This window comes from Myxine glutinosa, chromosome 11 (assembly GCF_964187855.1).
Source record: "Myxine glutinosa chromosome 11, kmMyxGlut1.1, whole genome shotgun sequence".
Taxonomy (NCBI): Eukaryota; Metazoa; Chordata; class Myxini; order Myxiniformes; family Myxinidae; genus Myxine; species Myxine glutinosa.
The window spans coordinates 113,262,795-113,284,334 of NC_136271.1; the positions used below are offsets into that span (position 1 = coordinate 113,262,795).

The 21,540-nt window shown below is 47.0% G+C and overlaps 1 protein-coding gene across 3 annotated transcripts in view; it reads left to right on the top strand.

The window, feature by feature from the left end:
- RAP1GDS1 (Rap1 GTPase-GDP dissociation stimulator 1) overlaps positions 1–21,540 on the top strand; it is a 70,657-nt gene that overhangs the window by 21,676 nt on the left and 27,441 nt on the right. For all 3 annotated transcript variants that reach the window (XM_068131248.2, XM_068131250.2, XM_068131249.2), the window contains exons 3-4: positions 1,431–1,544; positions 3,356–3,475. In XM_068131248.2, coding sequence (XP_067987349.1) covers positions 1,431–1,544; positions 3,356–3,475 — 234 coding nt within the window. The remainder of the gene's footprint in view (positions 1–1,430; positions 1,545–3,355; positions 3,476–21,540) is intronic.

Consider the following 21,540-nt stretch of genomic DNA (forward strand, 5'->3'; position numbering starts at 1 on the left):
TTGCAGGTTTATTCTCTTTAAAATTCGTTTCTCTGCAACCACTGGTCCGATTGACACAAAATTTTCACCATAGGAACGGTTCCTCCTGTAGAAATTTTAATGATAATTATGATATCATAGGTTATGTGGTAACAGGCACCATCTTGGAATAACCGAAAAACTTTGCACCTTTACTTCTCCAAAACCGCTCCATGGAAAAAAAAATTGACAGGTGGCTCATTGTAAAGTACTCCCCATGGAGAATAACATTGTTAATGATGATGTCATACAGTAGGTGTCTTCATTGTGATGACATAAATCGACAAGTTGAATGCTTGATCCGATCAGTATGAAATTTATTGAGCTTGATCTAGGGATAAATTGGGCAAGGAAAAAAAATTGATGACGTCATCGGTCACGTGGTTTGGCAGCCATATTTTTTGGATACCAAAAGCAGGGTTAAAGGAAAAATGGAAGGAGACTTAGACAAACAATGTATATAGGGGAGAGATGGGGGGAGGGGGACAAACTCCAGGAAGGAAAAACTGGAAAGTTGGAAGGAGGTGGGCTTGGGGTGGGGAAGATGTTAGCAGGAAGTGAGGACTGGGGGGATGGTGCAAAATATTGTGGTTTTGGATAGGGGGGAGGAGAGGGTGATCTGAGATAGTGGTGAATGGGTGTCTTGAAGACTTGGAGGGTTGATGATGGGGGTTGATGGTGGACCACATGCGCCCTGCAGAAACCCGGGTAGAGGGTACAAAGCATGGAATGAGCAGAGGTTGCAAGACCAGAAAGGAGGCGGTAGAAGACAGAGAGACCGCTGACCTATCTGCAATTGGGAAAGTGATGGGCCCATTGAGTCAGCTTTATCACGGGAGATTCCAATAATCTTGAAGGCCTTGGTTTCCATGGCGTCAAGCTGAGCTTGGTCGGGGCACCAGCCCAGAAGGTAGAGCAGTACTCCATCAAGCTGTGGATGATGGCCTTGTCAGTGGATAAAAGTTCTGGTATGCCAAGGAAGGACTTTGAGTCTGGTTTAATGATATACACGTATACGTATAATTATTTCCTGGGAGTCTTGGACTGTAGCAAAGAAAAATGAAAAAGCAATGAAGGAAAATACTGCACTCGTTATGGTTTTTACTTTACCACAGTGCATTTGAAATATCGTTATGCATCTTCTCTAAGTATGAAATGCTTAACCACGTACAGTACTCTTGTTCCTAATAACAATCAATATTTTGTACTTGAATGAACTGAGAAGAAAGAATAATTTGTTGCTTGAATTCAATATGGATTTCGATGCGTATCATTTGTTTCCTGGCCTTTAAGTGACATAGGGATAAATAGCACCAAATGGTTACCACAGTTACAGATGCGACTTGCCCTAATACTGGTAAGCTTCATTGCATTGTCATAATCAGCGATTTCAGCTCTCTTTCCACATTCAGATTGGACCGAGAAGGAAGAGCTAAATGCGCTGTCCTCGCTCACTCCATTCCTCTCACCCTCGCACCCTCTCGCTGAAAAAGCAGCTCAGGTGGTTGCTGAGGTCGCAAAGAAAGGTAATTTTTATTACTGTTGTTGCTTCACAAATTATTTAAAGGGAATAGTCAGCTAACCAAAAATGTAATAATATGCAGTCAATTGACAAAGGTATGGTCGGATAAAACACACCAGGATAGAAGCCCCTTTATGGATAGTGCAGAGGCAGTGCACTCACCTTTGAGCTGTTTAGTGTGAAGCTTTGCAAGCATGGCATTGCACCACTGTCCTTTGGGGCTGACAGGATGGCCTCGCCCTAGACACTCGCCTCTAAGTTATCTAGCCTGGGTTTGAATCCTGACCCAGCTATAAACTCTCATCCCGGTGTTTTACAGGCAGGGTGATTCATCCATGTTTGTCCCGTCCCTCGGATGGACATTAAGTGGTTGTCCCATCTGCCAGCATTCCTTGGTGGACGTTAAATGCCAAGGTGCCTTTTGCAAAGAGTAGGCGAGCTATCTCTGGCACAATGGCCAAATTCCAATTTCGTGCCCTAACCTAACCCTAATCATCACAAAAAAAATATGGATGGTGTTAGCTGGACCATGCAATAACACAAAACCTAGCCAATGTGTAGCATAATTCCTTTACCTGGTTCTTAGTTTGCGTGTTTGCTAACTATGCTGGGACAGCTGGTTTGCAGAAACAGATTGCAAATGGATTTTTACAGAGTTAATTTTTGTTTTCCCCATTTTCAGACGATTTTTCTCTTTCAACAAATTTAATTCTGCAGAATGTAATGACACTAAGATAGAGTGGATGTGAGTGATGTGTGAGATGCTGGCCCATTTGGTCTTAGTTATTACCTTCACAAGTGTACCAGAACTTTTGATCCCTCCCTTCCCTATCCTCCCCTTAACTTCAATCCCCCTCTCAACCTTCCTTCTCTTCACTCCATACTCTTCCCACATTCTCATTTGTCCTCTTTTCTCTTTCCTATCATCCTTCCTTTTCTTCCTTTTCTTCCTTTTAATTCCACTCTTTCCTCTTGAATCTATAATAATAATAATAATAATAATAATAAAACTAGAACGGCACTCAGTAGAGGGCATACCTCTGCCAGGTGAACAGTTTACGTTTTGTATCCCAGAGTAGACCAGAAAATCACAATACAAAATCGCATTCAATCAAAATCATCCGTCCACAACTTTTTGAGATATCCTGTTATGTGTTGGTTTTATCCCTTCGACAATTAATTGTCGACATAAATTAATTTTCTGGAATGAAAAACTAGTACAGTATATACATAAAGAACCTTGAGATGTACTTTTGATCTGAGGGTTCCATGACCTCCGTTCCTCCTCTTGTATGCATTCTTAAATGGTACCCTTGCATGAATAGCTAAATTATACAGCTGCACCATTGGGATAGATTTCTGGATGGTTTTGTAAGTGGCATATGGAGCCATACACCTTTTCACAAGGCATTCTTATTAATTTAGCTCAGGATAATGGGATTTGACAGACGGCTCTCCTGGTGCTACAAAGTGCAAAGCATAAAGGTGAATCATCCTTCTGATGAGAAAGAGATATAAGCCACCTGTCCTGTCTTCAGTCATGTGCATCAATCTCTGGTAACAAGCCTCTCGTTTTTCTCCTTTTATTTTGCTAATGTCTATTTTATTTTTTTTTGCTGCTATGAACTAATGTTTGTCTTCTACATTCTGCCCAGACAAGGACATTTATTTCCTAAACATCCTTGGGGAAGTTGACATTTACTGTTTAATGAAACATTGCGATGGAGAGAATAAAAGTGCATTTGATATGTGTGTACGGTAGTTTATTGTACAGAAAACAGACTCTAATCTACCTTTATGTCTTTATCTGTTCAGAGGTTCACCGTCCAGTCTGCATCTCTCTCCTTTCTTCTCTGCTCTCATTACTGGACAGTGAGCAACCAAAAGTGCTTCTGCATACAGGAAGGGCACTGGGAAACATCTGCTATGATAATCGTAATTGCATTTTCTTCTCGTCACCCAACACCTGTTGCAATATGGCCACCATTACCATCACCCAGCATTTATCAAGCCACTAACACCATCACGCAGAGCTTCTTTGCACACAACTATTTCTGCAGCCTGGCACTTGCAGTCATGCAGCTTTTCTGCCATCACCACCAATATGGTCTGGCACTTTCGGCCTAAATTTTATCCTAAGAATGTAGTATTTGGCTCATATTATATGCCAAGCATTTGAAATTAAATTTTAGTTGCTGCTTTTCTGTTGGATACCAAAGCTTTGCACAATTTTCCCAGGTTAACAAAATCAAATCTTGTGTATACTTTGGCCAGAAAGGTGCCTCAAGCTTCACTTAATTTGTACTTGGGAAAGAGTGCCCAAAGTCAGATTCACAAGATGCTGGTTTGGAATCTGTTTCAAATTAATAAACATGGAATGAATCTTTCTTCTTTTTTGCACAGTTAAGCTTATTGAATTGTGCAAACCTGGTTTCATTCACTGATCCAAGTGAGTTATCCTTGATGCGATGGACAAGATTACCAATATGAATCTTTTGATATTATCAGTTTTAGTTGTATCTACAGTATTTTATTAAGTTACTATATTTTTCAGCGTATAAGTCGATACCTTTTTCCGGAAGTCTGGCCTCGGCTTGTACTCAGAATTCATTTATCTATGGTTTAATTCATTGAACTGCATAAAAGAAAAAAATTGCAAAGTATGATATTTTAAAAAATCAATTGTACATTTGTTAATGTAAAACACAGTGCTCAGTGATTAAGCTCTTTCATGGTTTTAAAATGTGCTTGTATTAAAATGTGTCATGTGTTCATATTTATTAAGGATTAGTTAACTGTGACAAAATGTAATGTGCTATAAGCCAGTGTTGATAATATAATGAGCCAGAATGATAATGATAGCTTGTTTTAAATACTGTACCTCTATATGATAACAAACATGTTGAAAAACACTTTACATTCCTAATTTATCCAAAAGGGCATCCCACAATGTAATCAATACCTATAAAAGGCAAATCTCTCTCTCTCTCGCTCGCTCGCTCTCGCTCTCGCTCTCTCTCGCTCTCTCTCTGTGTTTGTATGTGTTCTATGCATGGCCACATCTTTTAAGTGTTATGGATTCGTCACTTCCGCTGTTGTGGTTTTCACCCACTTGACATGTTTCTGATATTATGTATTATTATTATTCGCAAAAGGTTTATTATTCAGGAACAGCTATCTAAAGTTAAAAAGGTTAACTTAAAATGATACAGGAAATCGTGCACCGGAAAACGACGAGGGAAGAAGAGGAGGCGGTGAGAAAAGTCGGAGAAGAAGCTGGTTGCTTTGCGTTCTGGATCGACCGTTGTCGAGCAAGGGACACGAGTGAACTTTTGGTTTCCTGGAAAGGGATTCTGCGATAGAGTTGTAATCGCTGTGACTGATCAACCCTGCGTGTCAGGTTGGCGTTGGATTCGGAGGAACCATCGTCGTGTGATTACGTCTCAAGTACGAGCCGTCCGCCATTTTGACTCGTGCGCTTCGCGCGTCGAGCAAACTTTCCTTGGTTCGTCAACCGTTTCCACCACGTTCAGACGTATCTGTGGTGTGTGTGTGTGCACCGAGGCTTCTGACGATTACTTTGCGGCTCGCCGACCGTGAACAGTGAAAGTTCGTACCTGGAGGGGGCCTTTGGATTTCCCAGTCGCCGTGAGTGCGCCTTTGTGCCACTTTAACCACGTGACCCTTTTCTCCGCTTTGGGCCGCGTGCGCCTTGGTGCCGTTTTGGGCGGTGTGTCTGTGCCTGCCCTCGGAACGAGATTCTGGTTTAGAGTCAACATCGTTTCGTTGATCACTGGAGGGGACCCACTCTGAGCTCGAAGACGGGAATATAGAGACATTGGGGAAGGTTCTTTCCACTCACTTGGAACACTGTGAGTTACCTTATGCATGCTAGCTGATGGAATAGAGAGTGCACTCTTAATTGTCATTTGTGGTAATGTTATTCCTGTGTGATTTATAATATATTGTTGGTTTGTTCATAACCATTGGTGTGGTTTCCTTATTGATTTCGACACAGAATAATATATTTTTCTGCCGTGATTCCTCCCGGGGTTCGGAGGTATACCGAGACCAGGAGGTCGGGGAGGAACACGTAACATAAGTTACAAACTCCAAACTCGGGGTACAAATACAACTTTGTGTGGGGGTAACATAGGCTATGTGGCTGCAGCCTCACACGGGGGTGTGTGGGGAGTGTGGGGGCGGGCATATATTCTTTTTGCGAATGTGTACTGTGTAGCATCACTTGGTGGTGGTGGCAGAGGGTATTACGATTCCCTTTTTTACCTGGGCAATGCTGAGGTTAAACACACATTGACACGGGTAAATTTATTTTGGCAAACAGGATGACTAATTGGTCCATCAGCGAAGCAACGGGTCAGCTCCGCTAGTTCAAATAATATGTACAAAAGAGCACATTATTATTCATGACCCTGGAAGTACTGTAGGCAACAATGGATGGGATGCATTCTGAATGTCATGGAGGAATTAATACCTCTGTTGTTCTGACTGAACTGACTGAATGTTTCATCTTGTACTCCAAATCGACTTGTCTATGAATGAATGAAGGAAAGAAAAATGGGGGAAATTAGCCAATTAAACTTGGAATCCACATCGACTTGTAGGCTGAAAAATACGGTACCTGTCATGTCGGAAGTTTCCCTTTATTTACCATTCTCACAGAACCTTACCTTTCTTGAATTGATCTCCATCAAAGTTACAATGATGACGAATGCCATTTAATGCATCTGATAATATGTTGCTAAGTATTTTATTTATATTTCTTTTATACATGTACATATATATATATATTATATATTGAATACATATATTCCCAGTGTGTACCCTGGTTTAGAATAGGTACACCGTATCCCTGCGTGTCATAGGAGGCGACTAATAGGGTTGGCGTCAGGAAGGGCATCCGGCCATAAAAACATTGCCTCAAAAAGAGAACCATGACAATTACAACGACATATGGGCAGGGTACAGCCCGAAGTGGAGATCGGTTTCTGAGGTTTGGGACATGGAATGTAGGGACAATGACAGGGAGATCAGGAGAAGTGGTGGAAGTATTGGTCAGAAGAAGAGTGGACATATGTTGTGTGCAAGAGACGAGATGGAAGGGAAGTGGTGTGAGAATGGTGAAGGGTAGGCAGGGACAGAAATACAAGTTTGTGTGGCAAGGGTGCCCGGAGGGCGTGAATGGTGTTGGTGTCCTGTTTTCTGATATGAGGAGTTTGTAGACAGTGTTGTGAGTGTGACTAGAGCGAGTGATAGGTTGATGATGGTGAAAATGATGATTGGAAAGCTCTTGGTGAACGTCATCTCGGGATATGCTCCGCAGGTTGGTCGGTGCGATGAAGAGAAGGACAAGTTCTGGTGTGCGATAGAGAAGCTGATGGAAAACATGAAAGATGAGGAAGTTGTTGTGGTAGGAGGAGACCTAAATGGACATGTGGGAAGGAGTACGGACGGTTTTGAGGGAGTTCATGGGGGTTACGGATATGGTGTGAGAAATGGAGAAGGTGAAAGGATTTTGGAGTTTGCTGATGGAGCTGATTTGTTGATTTGTAATACTCAGTTCCAGAAAGAGGATAATAAGCTTGTTACATACACGTCAGGTGGGTCGACGACAACCGTTGACTACCTGATGGTGCGTAGGCGAGATAGGGGGCACCTCCGGGACACAAATGTGATCCCGGGGGAGGAGGCTGTTTCACAGCACCACTTGGTTGTCTGCGACATAAGAGTGAAAGGTGCGAGGAGAGCTCGGCGGGTGAAGTACCAACTGAGAATGAAGGTGTGGAGGTTGAAAGAGGTGACAGTTAGGGAGGCATTAAAAGAGAGGCTGAGTAGGGTCGAGGATGATGTGGTTGAGCTTGAAAGTGGTTGGATGTCAATGAAAGCTCGTCTGTTGGGAGCCGTTGGTGAGGTCACTCTATCAAGAACAAGAAGAAGAACAAGAAGAAGAACAACAACAACAGCAGAGGGCACTCTATGACCAGCGTCTGCGACGCGGCTAAAAAATCCCACCTTAATTCCCATTTGAGGTATGCAAAAAAAATACGCCGGAGATTCTGAAGCCATGTGGCAAAGAGTTTTGTGGTCTGACGAAACCCAGATGGAACTTTTTAGCCTAAATGCAAAATGTTACATTTGCAAATGTTAATCACCCAAAGAACACCATCCCTACTGTGAAGCATGGTGGTGGCAATATCATGTTATAGGGATGTTTGTCATCAGCAGGGATTGGGACACTTGTCAGGATAGAAGGGAAAATGGATGGAGCAAAATACAGAAAAATCCTAGAGGAAAACCTGCTGCCCTCTGCAAGTAAGCTGAAATTGGGACGGACGTTCACCTTTCAGCAAGACAACGACCCGAAGCACAGAGCCAAAGCTCCACTGGAGTGGCTAAGGAACAAAAATATAAATGTGCTTGTGTGGCCCAGTCAGAGCCCCATCCTAGATCTAATAAAAAAATCGGTGGCATGACTTGAAGTTTGCTGTCCATCAACGCTCCCCACATAACTGACTGAGCTTGAACAGTTTTGTACAGAAGAATGGACAAATATTTCCCAATCAAGGTGTGCAAAGTTGGTGGAGACCTATCCCCACAGACTCACAGCTGTAATTGCTGTCAAGTCAAAGGTGCTTCCACCAAGTATTAACTCAGTAGGGTGGACACTTATCCAACCAAGATATTCTAATTTTGTATTTTTAAATAATTTTCCGAAATTTGTAGAATTTATTTTTCACTTGAAAGTTGTGGGTTACGATGTGTAGTAATTAAAGGTGGGAAAAAGTCTGATTTAATGCAATTGAATTCCAGGCTACACGGCAACAAAAGGTGAAAATTTTGAAAGGGGGTGTAGACTTTCCATAGGCACTGTATGTGTATAAACCACCGTTTAGAGGCCATTTTTCCCCGCAAAGCGGGGGTTGGCCTTTTCGGGGACCGTGGTAGTTGTTGTTTTTTGGTCCCCTTTTTGAAGCAATGTTTTACGGCCGGATGCCCTTCCTGACGCCAACCCTTTTTGCCGCCTTCAACGACAAACAGGCACTGTATGTGTATGTATGAGTGTAAATCAAAAAGTAAAGGCAATTTATTGGGTGTTAGTTTTACACACATATTGCCTTTACTTTTTGATTTACCCTCGTATATGTATATGTTTATATACGGTATATATTGTTACGGTCCGCGGTTAAGGATGTTGGTTTGCCGAGCGGATGGCACCGCGACCTAACAGTTTCCCCGATTCACCCGAATGTTGGCCGTATCGCGCCACAGATATTCAATATGGAAAACTCTAAAGCGACCGAATGTAAAGAGGAAGAAGAAGACGTACAGAAGAGTAACGGGCTTTATTATTTACACACACAAGCAAAAGGAGCAGTCATGGTTATTTACAGGGAACATGGAAAAATCAGGTGACACAGTGAAAATTACTAGCTTATACAAACTTAATTAAATACCCAGGACAGAACAAACAGAACAAACTCACGTACACCAAAAGGATGGAAAGCCAGGACTGGCGGAAGGTGGATGGCTGGAAGGAGAGGACGGTCCGGAGCTGGCTGGAGCTTGATCCCGCACGGGACGTCGGGCTGGACCTCGACGGCCGCCGATGCCACCGATCCTGTCGTGTGCGCGGGGTAACGGGTCGGAGCTGCTTGGTGGAGCCAAGCCACCGCTGCTGGTGGGGGGTCTGGCGTGACGGGTTCTCTCTCCCTCTCTCACTAACTCCAGGACTCTTTCTCTCTTGCTTAGTCCAACTCTTCCTCTCTTACTTGGTCCAATCACTCCTCACCACCGACAACTCAACGCAACCACTGACCACCACTGACGACCAACCCCCGCTCTGACCAAAACCACACAACTCAGCTCTGCTCAGCTCTTCGCAACTTCTTGCGCGCGCCTTTATAGCGCCTCCGGCGATTAAGCCGCCGGCTTTTAGGACACGCCCATCGGTGTGCTCACCTCGGCCCTGGTTGGTCGCGCGACCCTCTGGCTCCGCCCTTGATGACGACGGGCGGGCACGCCTTTCTTCCCCGACCCGAGCACATGTTCAATGGTGGTTTTGGGGCAAAAACAACCCACAGCTGTAACAAACTGGCAAACTGCCCAGTGCAGTTGGCAATGGAGACTTGGAGGGGATGTAGCTGGAAATTGAGGCTTGGCAATGGAAGTTTTGGGAGTGGGAATGGGGAATGAAGGGAATCTATCTATTTTCTCTTGGTGCAATGGAGTGTCATTTTAATGGAAGACAAAGCCTTAACCTATACACAGAATAAGGAAATAAACTACTGAACAAGGGTATTATAGTGTCCTTCAATGTATGCTTTATGGAATTAACTACCGGAACGCCCTTTGATCTTTACACAACACTGGAGGCAGGAGGGGCCAGAATCAAGCAATATTACACAACAATTTACCATACAATACAACACAATAAAAAAAACACAATCCTCATTTCCGCAACAATATCAAGGAATGAACGGCGAGTTTTATATCCAATATGTCCATTTTACTGTTCTCCAACCTATAGTTCTGTCTTAAAAACCCAACGTTTCGGCGAGCAACCCGGCGTGCACTGGGCCTCCACTAGCCTTTATCAAGAGTAATTCCCTTGTTTACCTCGTCCCATATATACCTGGGGGAAGGGGGTGGGCCTATTCTGTCAACGAATCACAAAGCTGTGTTGCAAGACCTCGTTACCATTGACCCGTGACAAGCTTGTGTTGCAAGTGTTTTGTGTGTGTTTGAGAGGTGTATTGTGTTTGTGTTTTCCTCGTCGCCTGTGTTGGTTATGTCCCAATTTGTCCTTGTCCTCCCAGCATCAGTCTCTCTCTAGTGTATTTATGAATGAGAGGTCTGTACACAGGTGTATGTGTGTGTATATATGTGTGTATATATATATATATATATATATATATACTGTGTGTGTGTGTGTGTGTGTATATGTGTGTGAAAAAGGGGGCGGGACGCCTAGAACAAGGTGTGGCCCGTCAACTAGCCGTCAAAGGCGTGGCCGGTAAGCCCCCACCAGCCAACTAGGGCTGAGGGAAGATCACCGACGGGCGTGGCCTTTGTGGAGCGCGGAGTAATCTTGGCGCGTGTTATAAAAGCGCGAGCGCAAAGCCCTTTCACAGGACTGCGCGGAGACTTCTGATCGTAAAGGACTTATTCAGCGGCGCTCATGAAAAGGGACTATTGGGAAAGGCGCTTTATTGAAGGACTGCTTTCTATGGTACTGCGCAGAAGAACCCCCTGTAACGGGACTGATCCAGGAGCGCACATTGCGAAAGGACTCACTCGCTGACGCTGTAAGAGAACCTAGGAGAGGGTGCGTTTGGCACAGCCATACAATTATTACGTACACTGAAGGATGCCAGCCGCCCCCCCCCCCCCCTCGCCATATGTAAGGTCCGGTCGCGTTCCAACTACGCGCGGAGCTGCCTGCCGGGTTTCGCCCGCGGGACCGGAGCCTGGACCCCATCGCCTGGACCATCCACCTGGACCTTCCATCTACCAGCTACAATACCCGTGTGAGTGCGTATGTTTGTCTGGGGTCGTAGAATAAGACTGTAATAAGACTGCCCTGTGTCCTGCTTCTTCTTCTTCTTCTTGTACATTCTTTCCTTTCCTCTTCTTTTTGGTTTGTAAATAAATTACCTTGTTCTTTCTTGGTTTTCCCTAATCCGATCGCATCCATCCTTTCTATCAATTGAGTACCTGTGGCACGATTCGGAACCGCTAGAATCGGGTTAGTCTTTGTTAACGGCCCGAGTCGCGGCTCGCTTCGCTCGGCGTATCCACTAACGCCGCGGCTCGGGCGGGGCTCATTTCCTCGCTTCCCGGAAGGCGCTGGTAATTAGGTAATAGGAACAATTCGGCCTACCACCCTATTCAGCGCTGACCGGAAGTGACGTCATAGCTCCAGGACTCGGGACGGCCAGCTTAAAGGACAAGGGGATTAATCCCCCCTTGATAAGGGGAGTGCCGAGCCCCGAGATCCATAACAATTGGTGTCTGGGAGTGGGATAGGACCCAAACGAAATGTTATATATCTAAAAAAAAATTTTGGTCGAAATTACGAGCGGCCGAAATTTTATTAAAACACCTAAATTTGAATCGTGCCATGGATAGCCAAGGCGATCGGATGCCGGTGGGGGGAAATGAGGAGATAGAAGAGGAGTTAGAGGTAACCCAGGACCCCAGGGAGGAAGTGGGAGTAATGGAAGAGGAGGTTGAAGAGGGTGCGGTGGTGGGGGTTGCAAGCGCACAAAATGGCGGGGCCTCGCACATGGTGGCGAGAGCCGAGCCCGTGGCACCAGTAGACTGGGGCCTATTTGTGACCCACATGATGGCCTTTATGGTCAAAACAGAGGATAGCCTCAAGGGAATGGAAAATAGAATGGGGGAGCAATTGGGAAGCCAAATTGGGGGATTGAGGAAGGAGATGGGAGAAATGAGGGCCGATAGTGAGGGAATGGAAAATAGAATGGGAGAGCAATTGGGAAACCGCATACAAAATTGTGGGGAGAGCATTGATCGCATGTTGAGCGGGAGGGGCGCATTTGTACACGACGAGGTAGCGCGGTGTGAGAAGCGCGGGGAAAGCAAGGCTGAGCAAGGCGCAGGTAACTGGACGGGTATAGAAATCGCGACCCGGGGTATGGGGAAGCCGGCGACCGCAGAATTAGAAACTTTGATTTTATTAGCGCCAGTGGTCGTCGAGGAAAAATAAATTAAAAGCGAAGCAATAGTGGAAATTGGGATTGGAGAGACGGCAGGCATAGAGATTAAATCGGAGATTGGGATGGAATGCACGCAAAGTCTGTATTCGCATTGTGATGTTGTGCTGCATAATCCAAATGGAAGTTTGCAGGTGGTGGTGCGAAGAGGAGGAAGCGCCAAGGTGAGAAGGGTAATATATGGCGCGAAAAGATTTGGCGCGAAAAGATTTGGCGCAAAAGTGTTTGGCGCGAAAGTGTTTGGCGCGAAAGGAGTTTTCGCGAGCTTGGGATCCCGGCGTAACCCGGGCGCTCGTATGAGGTCCTGGGTGCGCTGTGTGAATGGCAATGGCGCGCGTGTGCGAATGGCGCCGGAGCGCGAGTGCATTACAGACAGTGAGAATTAATGCACGACAGAGTCTGAAAGTGAAAGCGAATGCACATCGGAGTGTGATAGTGAGGGTGAGAGTGACACGGAGAGTGAGATGGATGAGGAGCGTGTGCGAGAATGCACACCTGAGTTGGTTGTGGCGAGTGTGTGGGAGAGCACACCAGAGTGTGTTATTGGGTGCGCAAAAGATTGCACACCCGTGGGTAGGTGTGCTCTGAGTGGGTGTGCAACAGAGTGCGCACCCGTGAGTGGTGCGGAGTATGTACCGGGAGAGTGTGCGCAAGAAGGTGCGTGAGAGAGGTGTGTAACGGAGTGTGTGAGTTTGCCTGGGTGGTGTGCACGAGAGAGTGCGGTAGTAGAATTAACGAAATGTGTGAGTTGTATGAGAGGCGTTGGAGCGCCGCGTTTGGTGAGTGTAGAACGGAACGCGTGGTGTGAGCATGCGAGGGGAGCATCGACGTTGACCGGGGCAGCGTCTAGGCCGACGTATAGCCGACGCGAGCGCTCAGGGCACGGTGTTCTTTGTGTGCTGCGGGGGCCGGCAGGGATCGTTGCCGCGTCGCTCCTGCATGGAGCGCCGTGCACGATCCGGGCCGGGCCCTGCCACGCCCTGCACAGTCGGTGCCGCGCTTTGCCAGGCAAGGCGACCAGCCCGGTTCGAGGGGAGGTAGGAGGGTTCGGAGCGGCGCTCCGGCCGGGGAAGGCTGGGCAATCGCGCCTGGGGGCGCAAGGCCCTGTGCCGAGATGGTGCCTGGAGCCTTCGCCCGACAAAACCTTCTCCCCTGAATCCGAATGCCGGACGGACCCAACCGACAGGAGACAGACCATCCGTATGCATTGCTCGGTTTTTCGAAACCGAGCAGTAAAAATGCATTCCCGCACCGAGAGGCTCAAGTTTAGTGAACAAATAGCGGTAGTGTTGAGAAATAGTATCTGGTGTAAAGGGATGGTAGATCTACCATCCCTCACATCATACTTTTTGGGCAAAGGAGCTATAGTTTTATGGGGTGGCAGTACAAACTAGCCCGGGAGGGTTAGGTTAAATGTATAGGGACCTAGAGATGACCATAGGTGACCAAGATTTAAGTAGTGACATTGTACCTGCAGTGGGGACGTCGAGTAGAGTAGTTGGATGGTAACGACGAGGGAGTGCAGTAGTATAAAGGGATGACGGGGAAGCACGAGTTTTAGAGGGGAAATAGATAGCCAGATGATGCTGTGTGTGTGAGCAGGAGGTTTCGGATGAAATGAGGCATTGCGTATAAAGGTTGCTGGTGAGCTTGTTGAAATGAGGCAATGCTCGGGAAGGATATGTGTGTGTGTGTAAAAGTGAATGAATGGTGTGAAGTGAGTAGTGTGGAATACGTGGAGTGGAGTGTATGGTGCGAAGGAGTGGATGGGGGAAGGATGGACCCCTTCACGAGTACCCGGGGAGGGTAGTTTAAAAGTAGGTAGAGGGAGTAGGTAAATTGTGGTTGGAGATTGACATCTGTGGTGCGGGTAGTAGGAAGAAGTGTTTTGTTGGGTGCATGAGTAGAGTGAAATGGCTGGGCGTGTGGCATGTTGGTGTGAATGGTTAAATGGGCACTCCGCCACTGGTAGTCTGTCGGCCAGGTGAGGCCGCAGGTAGGCTCTGGGAGCCAGATAGTAGAGTCCAGTGGGGCCCGAGGATCCTAGGGAGAGGACCCGGGTAGCCCAGTGCCATAGAGGGCATCGAGGGGGTAAGTGCCAGAGAGGGCCTTCCCCAGGTTGGGGTGAGGAGCTAGGTAAGCTCGGGTGGCAACTACAGTGGCGGAGGTGTGCAGGTGAGCGGACCTGCTGGTGAGCCACATGACCCAGCCCCGAAATTGTGCGAGGGCACAGGTTGAAGAATCGGGGGAGTGCGACCCCAAATTGGTGAGAGCCACAGTATGTTCAATGGGAATTGGTTTCTAGAACCACATAGTGTAAAGTGGCCAATGGATTGGCAGGGCAAGACCCCGGGTAGTTTAAAGCGAGTTAATGTCATTTAGAAGTGTAGCTAGGATGAAAGTCTCTTCGCACCATCCGCATCCACTCACCTGGGTGATAAAACTCCACACCATGCTTTGCAAACATTTGGAATGAAAGACGCATCTTGACGTGGGTGAGACATTGTTTGTGATTCCATCTCTTCCTCCTTAGGAGGGATTGATGACGGATTTGGCATTAGGGGAGATATGGGGGACAAGACAATAGCGACGAATTTGTAAAGTTGTAGGTTGTGTAAATACGGGGTAGGGGCAAGGGTAGAGTAGGTGACATGGGGGGTGACGAACGGTTAGGGACGAGCTTTCTCGGCTCGCTCTCCCGTGCCCTTCATGTTGCATTGCCTGGTATTGATGTGTACCCTTGCGCCCCTGGCCGCTAATCTGTCCTTTTGGTGCATTTTTTTCTCTTTTATGGTGCATTTCTTTATTGGTGCATATGGGTACATATGGTATGGTGTATCGGTGCAGTGCATGGCGATGGTATTTTCCTCTTTCCAAAACATCTTCTTTTCCCACAAAAGACAGGTCCTGTAGTCAGGTTCACCATGTCAATAAATTATATTTCGTTCAAAATCATGGTAGATTAGCAAACCTATACATTTTTGGAAAGGTTATAGCATAAGGAAACTAAAAATCAATGTTTACATTTGGAGAGATACCTGTATGGCGGCCATTTTGGATTTTCAAAATGGCCACTGTAAAATACATATTTTGTTCTATTTCTGCCTCTAATTACCCTAAAAACTTTTTAAAATATACTAAACCTATATTTTCAGGGACAAGGAATCCGATGAAAGTATCAAATTAGTGCTATGGGGAATGGTAAGACAAGGTTTTGAATTGCAAAATTTTGTCTTTATATTCGCGATAAGTTGCATAATCAAATACATGTTATCATTTTGTACAGGCAGTTAATAACATCAAAATGTGTCACAATAATTCATATCACCAAACATACACAGGCAGTCAGCAAAATCATATATACACATGCAGTCAGTATAACTTCACATCTACACAGGCAGTCAATGACAAAATATACACAGGCAGTCAATGGCATCAAACATACACGATTACAGAATATGCCATTTAGAGTTCGTCATCACTGTCCTGTGTGTCGTATCCGACAATATAGTCCGCATCGTTTTCACAGTCCGTTCCACACAAGCAAAGGTCGGTCAAATTGATTGGCAAATCGAATTGGTCGAATGGTCGATCGAATCGAATTCGATGAATCGAATCGATCGAATTGGTCGAATGGTCGATCGAAGCGATTGGTCGAATTGGTCGAATGGAATTGGTCGAATTGGTCGAATCGAATTGGTCGGAATTGGCAAATGTAAACATTGATTTTCAGATTTTCCATGTAATAACGTTTCCAAAAATGTATAGGTTTGCTAATCTACCATGATTTTGAACGAAAAAACATAGTGAACCTGACTACTGGGTGACAGTGTAAATAATTAGTGTACTGTAAATAATGCTCCCCACCGGCTAAATGTGTAGTTTGAAGACAAATCCGTAATTCGGTTAATTGTGGGCGTGAGTCAGTTCGGTAGGATGCAACGCCGCAGGTGGGACATATTTAGTGTTAGAACTGTCGCACTCAGGGTGAGGTTAAAAGTAGAGGGTAACCACACCTAAATTTCACACTAAGTTAAAAGATAGTTCCTTTTGTTTCGGCTCGGGACGAGCCTGGAAAAAGGGAGGGTGCAGTGTTGCGGTTTTAGAACCCACACTTGTAAATAAATAACTCTTGTAAATATGACATTAAAGGTTAAAGGTTGCACCCCTAGTTAGTCCACAAGCAACACGTAGGCCACCATAGGAACTCAGTTATTTCATTATTATGTGTTTTAGTTAAGGCCGTGTTTCCAATAGTTGAATCTGCGTTGCATCAATCAAATAAGGAGTAGGCCCTTTCGTCCATTTTGCGACCTCCCTCTCCAAGCGCCGCCATTACGCACCTTGCCAGCAGCGTTCGCTGCCTTGCTGCTGAAGCTCGCTCAAACGACGCCATTAACCATGCGGTTGGCCCGAGGAAAAAGGGGGCGGGACGCCTAGAACAAGGTGTGGCCCGTCAACTAGCCGTCAAAGGCGTGGCCGGTAAGCCCCCACCAGCCAACCAGGGCTGAGGGAAGATCACCGACGGGCGTGGCCTTTGTGGAGCGCGGAGTAATCTTGGCGCGTGTTATAAAAGCGCGAGCGCAAAGCCCTTTCACAGGACTGCGCGGAGACATCTGATCGTAAAGGACTTATTCAGCGGCGCTCATGAAAAGGGACTATTGGGAAAGGCGCTTTATTGAAGGACTGCTTTCTATGGTACTGCGCAGAAGAACCCCCTGTAACGGGACTGATCCAGGAGCGCACATTGCGAAAGGACTCACTCGCTGATGCTGTAAGAGAACCTAGGAGAGGGTGCGTTTGGCACAGCCATACAATTATTGCGTACACTGAAGGATGCCAGCCGCCCCCCCCCCCCCACCCCCCGCCATATGTAAGGTCCGGTCGCGTTCCAACTACGCACGGAGCTGCCTGCCGGGTTTCGCCCGCGGGACCGGAGCCTGGACCCCATCGCCTGGACCATCCACCTGGAACTCCATCTACCAGCTACAATCCCCGTGTGAGTGCGTATGTTTGTCTGGGGTCATAGAATAAGACTGTAATAAGACTGCCCTGTGTCCTTCTTCTTCTTCTTCTTGTACATTCTTTCCTTTCCTCTTCTTTTTGGTTTGGAAATAAATTACCTTGTTCTTTCTTGGTTTTCCCTAATCCGATCACATCCGTCCTTTCTATCAATTGAGTACCTGTGGCACGATTCGGAACCGCTAGAATCGGGTTAGTCTTTGTTAACGGCCCGAGTCGCGGCTCGCTTCGCTCGGCGTATCCACTAACGCCGCGGCTCGGGCGGGGCTCATTTCCTCGCTTCCCGGAAGGCGCTGGTAATTAGGTAATAGGAACAATTCGGCCTACCACCCTATTCAGCGCTGACCGGAAGTGACGTCATAGCTCCAGTCCTCGGGACGGCCAGCTTAAAGGACAAGGGGATTAATCCCCCCTTGATAAGGGGAGCGCCGACCCCTGAGATCCGTAACAATATATATATATATATAATATATATGTGTGTGTTTATGTGTATATATGTGTATGTGTGTGTGTATAGATATATATGTATATATATATATATATATATATATATATATATATATATATATATATATATATATATATATATATATATATATTGTTGCGGATCTCTCGAAGCCCAACGACGTACAGAGGGGGGTTATTCCCTTTTTCCCCCTCGGGCCTTCGAGTCCACGAGGCCGAGCCGCCACTCCCTTAGCGAGCGTGCGGATGGGTATCGGGTCGAAATCCACACGTACCTTTGGTACCCACGCCGCCACGAGAACGGGGACTGGACCTCGCACAAGCCACGCTAATCGAATACGCCTGAGCGGTTTGCGTATCACGTGACTCGTGCCGTTACTTTTATTGAACCCGATTTGAGCGGTTTTATTCGTACAGTGCTAGGCCAATGGATGGAAATGACGGGAACGATCAAATGGAAGGAAGAACACAGGTTTATTTACAATGTACAATGATCACGATAAAGAGAAGAGACCCAGAGCAGATGCTTAATCAGTCTTAACTTATCCCCGGACAAGGGCCCACTCACTCACGCAGGGAAAAGAAGGAAGGACAAGTTCGTGCTCCAAACGCGCCTTGGCGCTGTTCACTCCGGACAGCTCGCCGTGCGTGGCCCTCGGATGTTCGCGGCACGTGTGCTGGGAGCGCAGGCAGGGAGATCGTGCGTCTGTGGCCCCAGAATGGATCGTCTTCACAAGCGCGTTATTCACAGCCGCAGAGCGCAGGGCACAGAGAGGTCTATAACAAGCAACCGATTGCCTTCACTCGTGACTACGTCTCTTTCTCACTGGGACTTGGTCACTGGTACTCTGGCTGGGGCACTTGCTGACTCACTCCGACCGACTCACAACGCTCTCTGGGGCACTCTGCACTCGTAAACTGAGGGGCTGGGCGACTGGCACGGGGGGCTCGGGCAGGGTCTTATATCGCCCCTCCCCTGTCCTACCCGAATGTTCCAAGCCCCTCCTCTCGCTGCCGTTGTTAGCCACTCCCCATGAGCTCCGATTGGCTGCTCGCCGCTTACCGGCCACTCCCCTGCAGCTCCTCCCTTCGGCCTGCCAGACTTGTTCCAGGCCTAGCACATGGCATTCTAGCCCAAAGAACACCTAACTTACTGGCCTGCTCAACGCATACTAACACAGGAAAGGAGACTACGCTTACATTTAATAAGAAATAACTGAACTAAAGCGAGGCTACATGTTATGGGGCTACTGAACCCCTTCGCGGCCCTGCTCCAAACTGCCGTCCAGGCCTCACGCTGCTGTGGCTGCAGTTTCGGTGGCTCCAGCTGCAGTAAATGCAGTTTCGGTGGCTCGAGCTGCAGTAAATGCAGTTTCGGTGGCTCGAGCTGCAGTAAATGCAGTTTCAGTAGCTCGAGCTGCAGTAAATGCAGTTTCAGTGGCTCGAGCTGCAGCTCAGCCCTGGACTTCTTTCGGACTCAACTCAAAGCGCCTCTCTTGGACTCAACCGCTTGGACTCCCTCTCGTCTCTCTGTAAAAGCTCATCTCTTCGGGAAACGCCCTGCCGTGGGTTATATAGGCCCCGCCCCTCAACCTTTGCGAACCTCCCCGATCGCGCTTCCTCCGCCCTCTCTAGCCAAACCCCTGGCTCATGGTTGGTCGAGTGGGGCTGGCTCACTCCTCCCCTCTATGACGAGGTGGAGACACGCCTTTCTTCTCCGACCCTGCCTCGTGGTCAATGGCGGTTGAAGAGAAAACCGCACAAAATGCAGTTGGCCATCGAAACGAAATGAAAGGGGACCTATTCTTATTTCACTTGGTACAATGGAGTATTTCAATTAATGGGAGACACAGCCTTACCCTAAAACACATAATAAGATATAACTATTGAACAGGGGTATTCTATGATTGGCTGACGTGCATGCTTTTGGACTAATTATGGGACGCCATTTGACCTTTACACAGCTCCGGAGGCAGGAGGCGCAGGATAAACAATAATAATAATAATAAAGCGCACAATAAAAAAAATACAGTCCTCATATCCGCAACACTGCACCCTCCTCCTCTTAGGCACATCCCAGGCCTACAACTTTTATTTAGTGTGACACGTAGGTGTAGTTCCCTCTACTTTTAACCTGACCCTGAGTGCGACAGTTTTAAAACATAAATAAATGTGTCCCGCTGCTCCATTGCACCCTGCCTAACAGACTTACGCCCACAGTTAACCGAATTGCGGAATGGTCTTCAAACTACACACTGACGGTGGGGAGCATTATTTACAATGACTCTGCTTTTATTTACAAAACTAACCCAGGACCTGTAATTGTTCTTTCTGGGGGGGAGACAGTCTGCTCTGCATCAATGCACCATGAAAGCACCTATAACGCACCAACACACCCTCAAGCACCAATCGGTGCAGTCACCACAGTTCATCAGTGTTCAATGCATGAAAATAAACTCAACAACCCCTAACCCTGCAGGTGGTCTCTTGCTCTTCGGCTCCCTCTGCTGGTTATTATTACTAGGGCATTGCCCGTACGTGGGTGCCCGTTCCTTGCCAAAAAAAAAAAAAAACGCTACCCGTACGCTCTACCCCGCCCGTACGCCCGTAAACAAAAAAAACAACGCTCTTCGCTTCCGCCCTTCGCTCTGACTGAATTGGGAGAAATAATGCGCCTAAGAAATCGAATTACGTACCGTAATGGCGGTCAGCTCGTAACGCGCTCAGCTCCGCTCGTCTCACATCGGCCACGCCTACGCAACAAAGCGTTCTGTGATTGGCTGCCGGAAGTGAAGTCGTCACTGTCCGGAAGTTCGCAAATCGCAGTTACGATGAATCGTTTTAATTTAATCGCAGTTTGAATTCGTTTTAAAACATAGTTTAACGGCAACATAGTTTTCCAACGTGAAATAAATGAATACGCTGTCAAATGTGCCGTCCGAGGCAGAGTCTGATCGCCACGTTCGGCACACGTGATAGCTCGCTGCTCTCTGATTGGTTGAAGCGTTTTTTGGACATAGCTCGGTAAGTACTTGTCCGATTAATTACAAACCTTGAAAAGGCACATCCTCGGGTCCCCAGCAATATACCTAATATACCTGGCAAGTTTAAAGTATATCGGACCCGTGGTTGTCGAGAAACAGCGGTCACAGACACACAGACACACAGACACACAGAGATTACTGGAATTATAGATAGATTGTCTTCCAGTTGTTGTCTTTCTTTCATTTTCTTACTGGCGGCCTATTTGTATTAAAACTTGCACCCAATGTGTCCTTTTTATTTTATTTTATTTATGGCCCACAGGGCCGACTACGTGTGGTTCACCTGTGGGGCATCGGTGCCCTGTGGCCAAGGTCCGCCAGCAAGATTTCGGGCCCTCATGGCCGGTTCCAGCAGAGGGGCCATGCCCCAACCCATGGGGTCCATCAGTGGTGCTCGGCCACAGGCATGTGGTCCATAATGTGGTGCATCGATGCAGACAGCTGGTTCTGAGAGTTCCGGGCGCACAATGGCCGACTCACGCACGCTCCCCTCGGCGCCCAATGGCGCACAGGTCATGTGGGAGACAAAAGGGGGACAAGACAAATGAGCGAGGGGTAAGGTCACAAGGGTACACATCAATAAGGCAATGCAAGGCGAAATGCGTACGGAGAGCGAAATGAGAAAGCTCGTCCCTACCGTACGTCACCCCCCCTGTCACCTACACTACCCTTGCCCTTACCCCATATTTACAAAATCTACACATTTACAAAT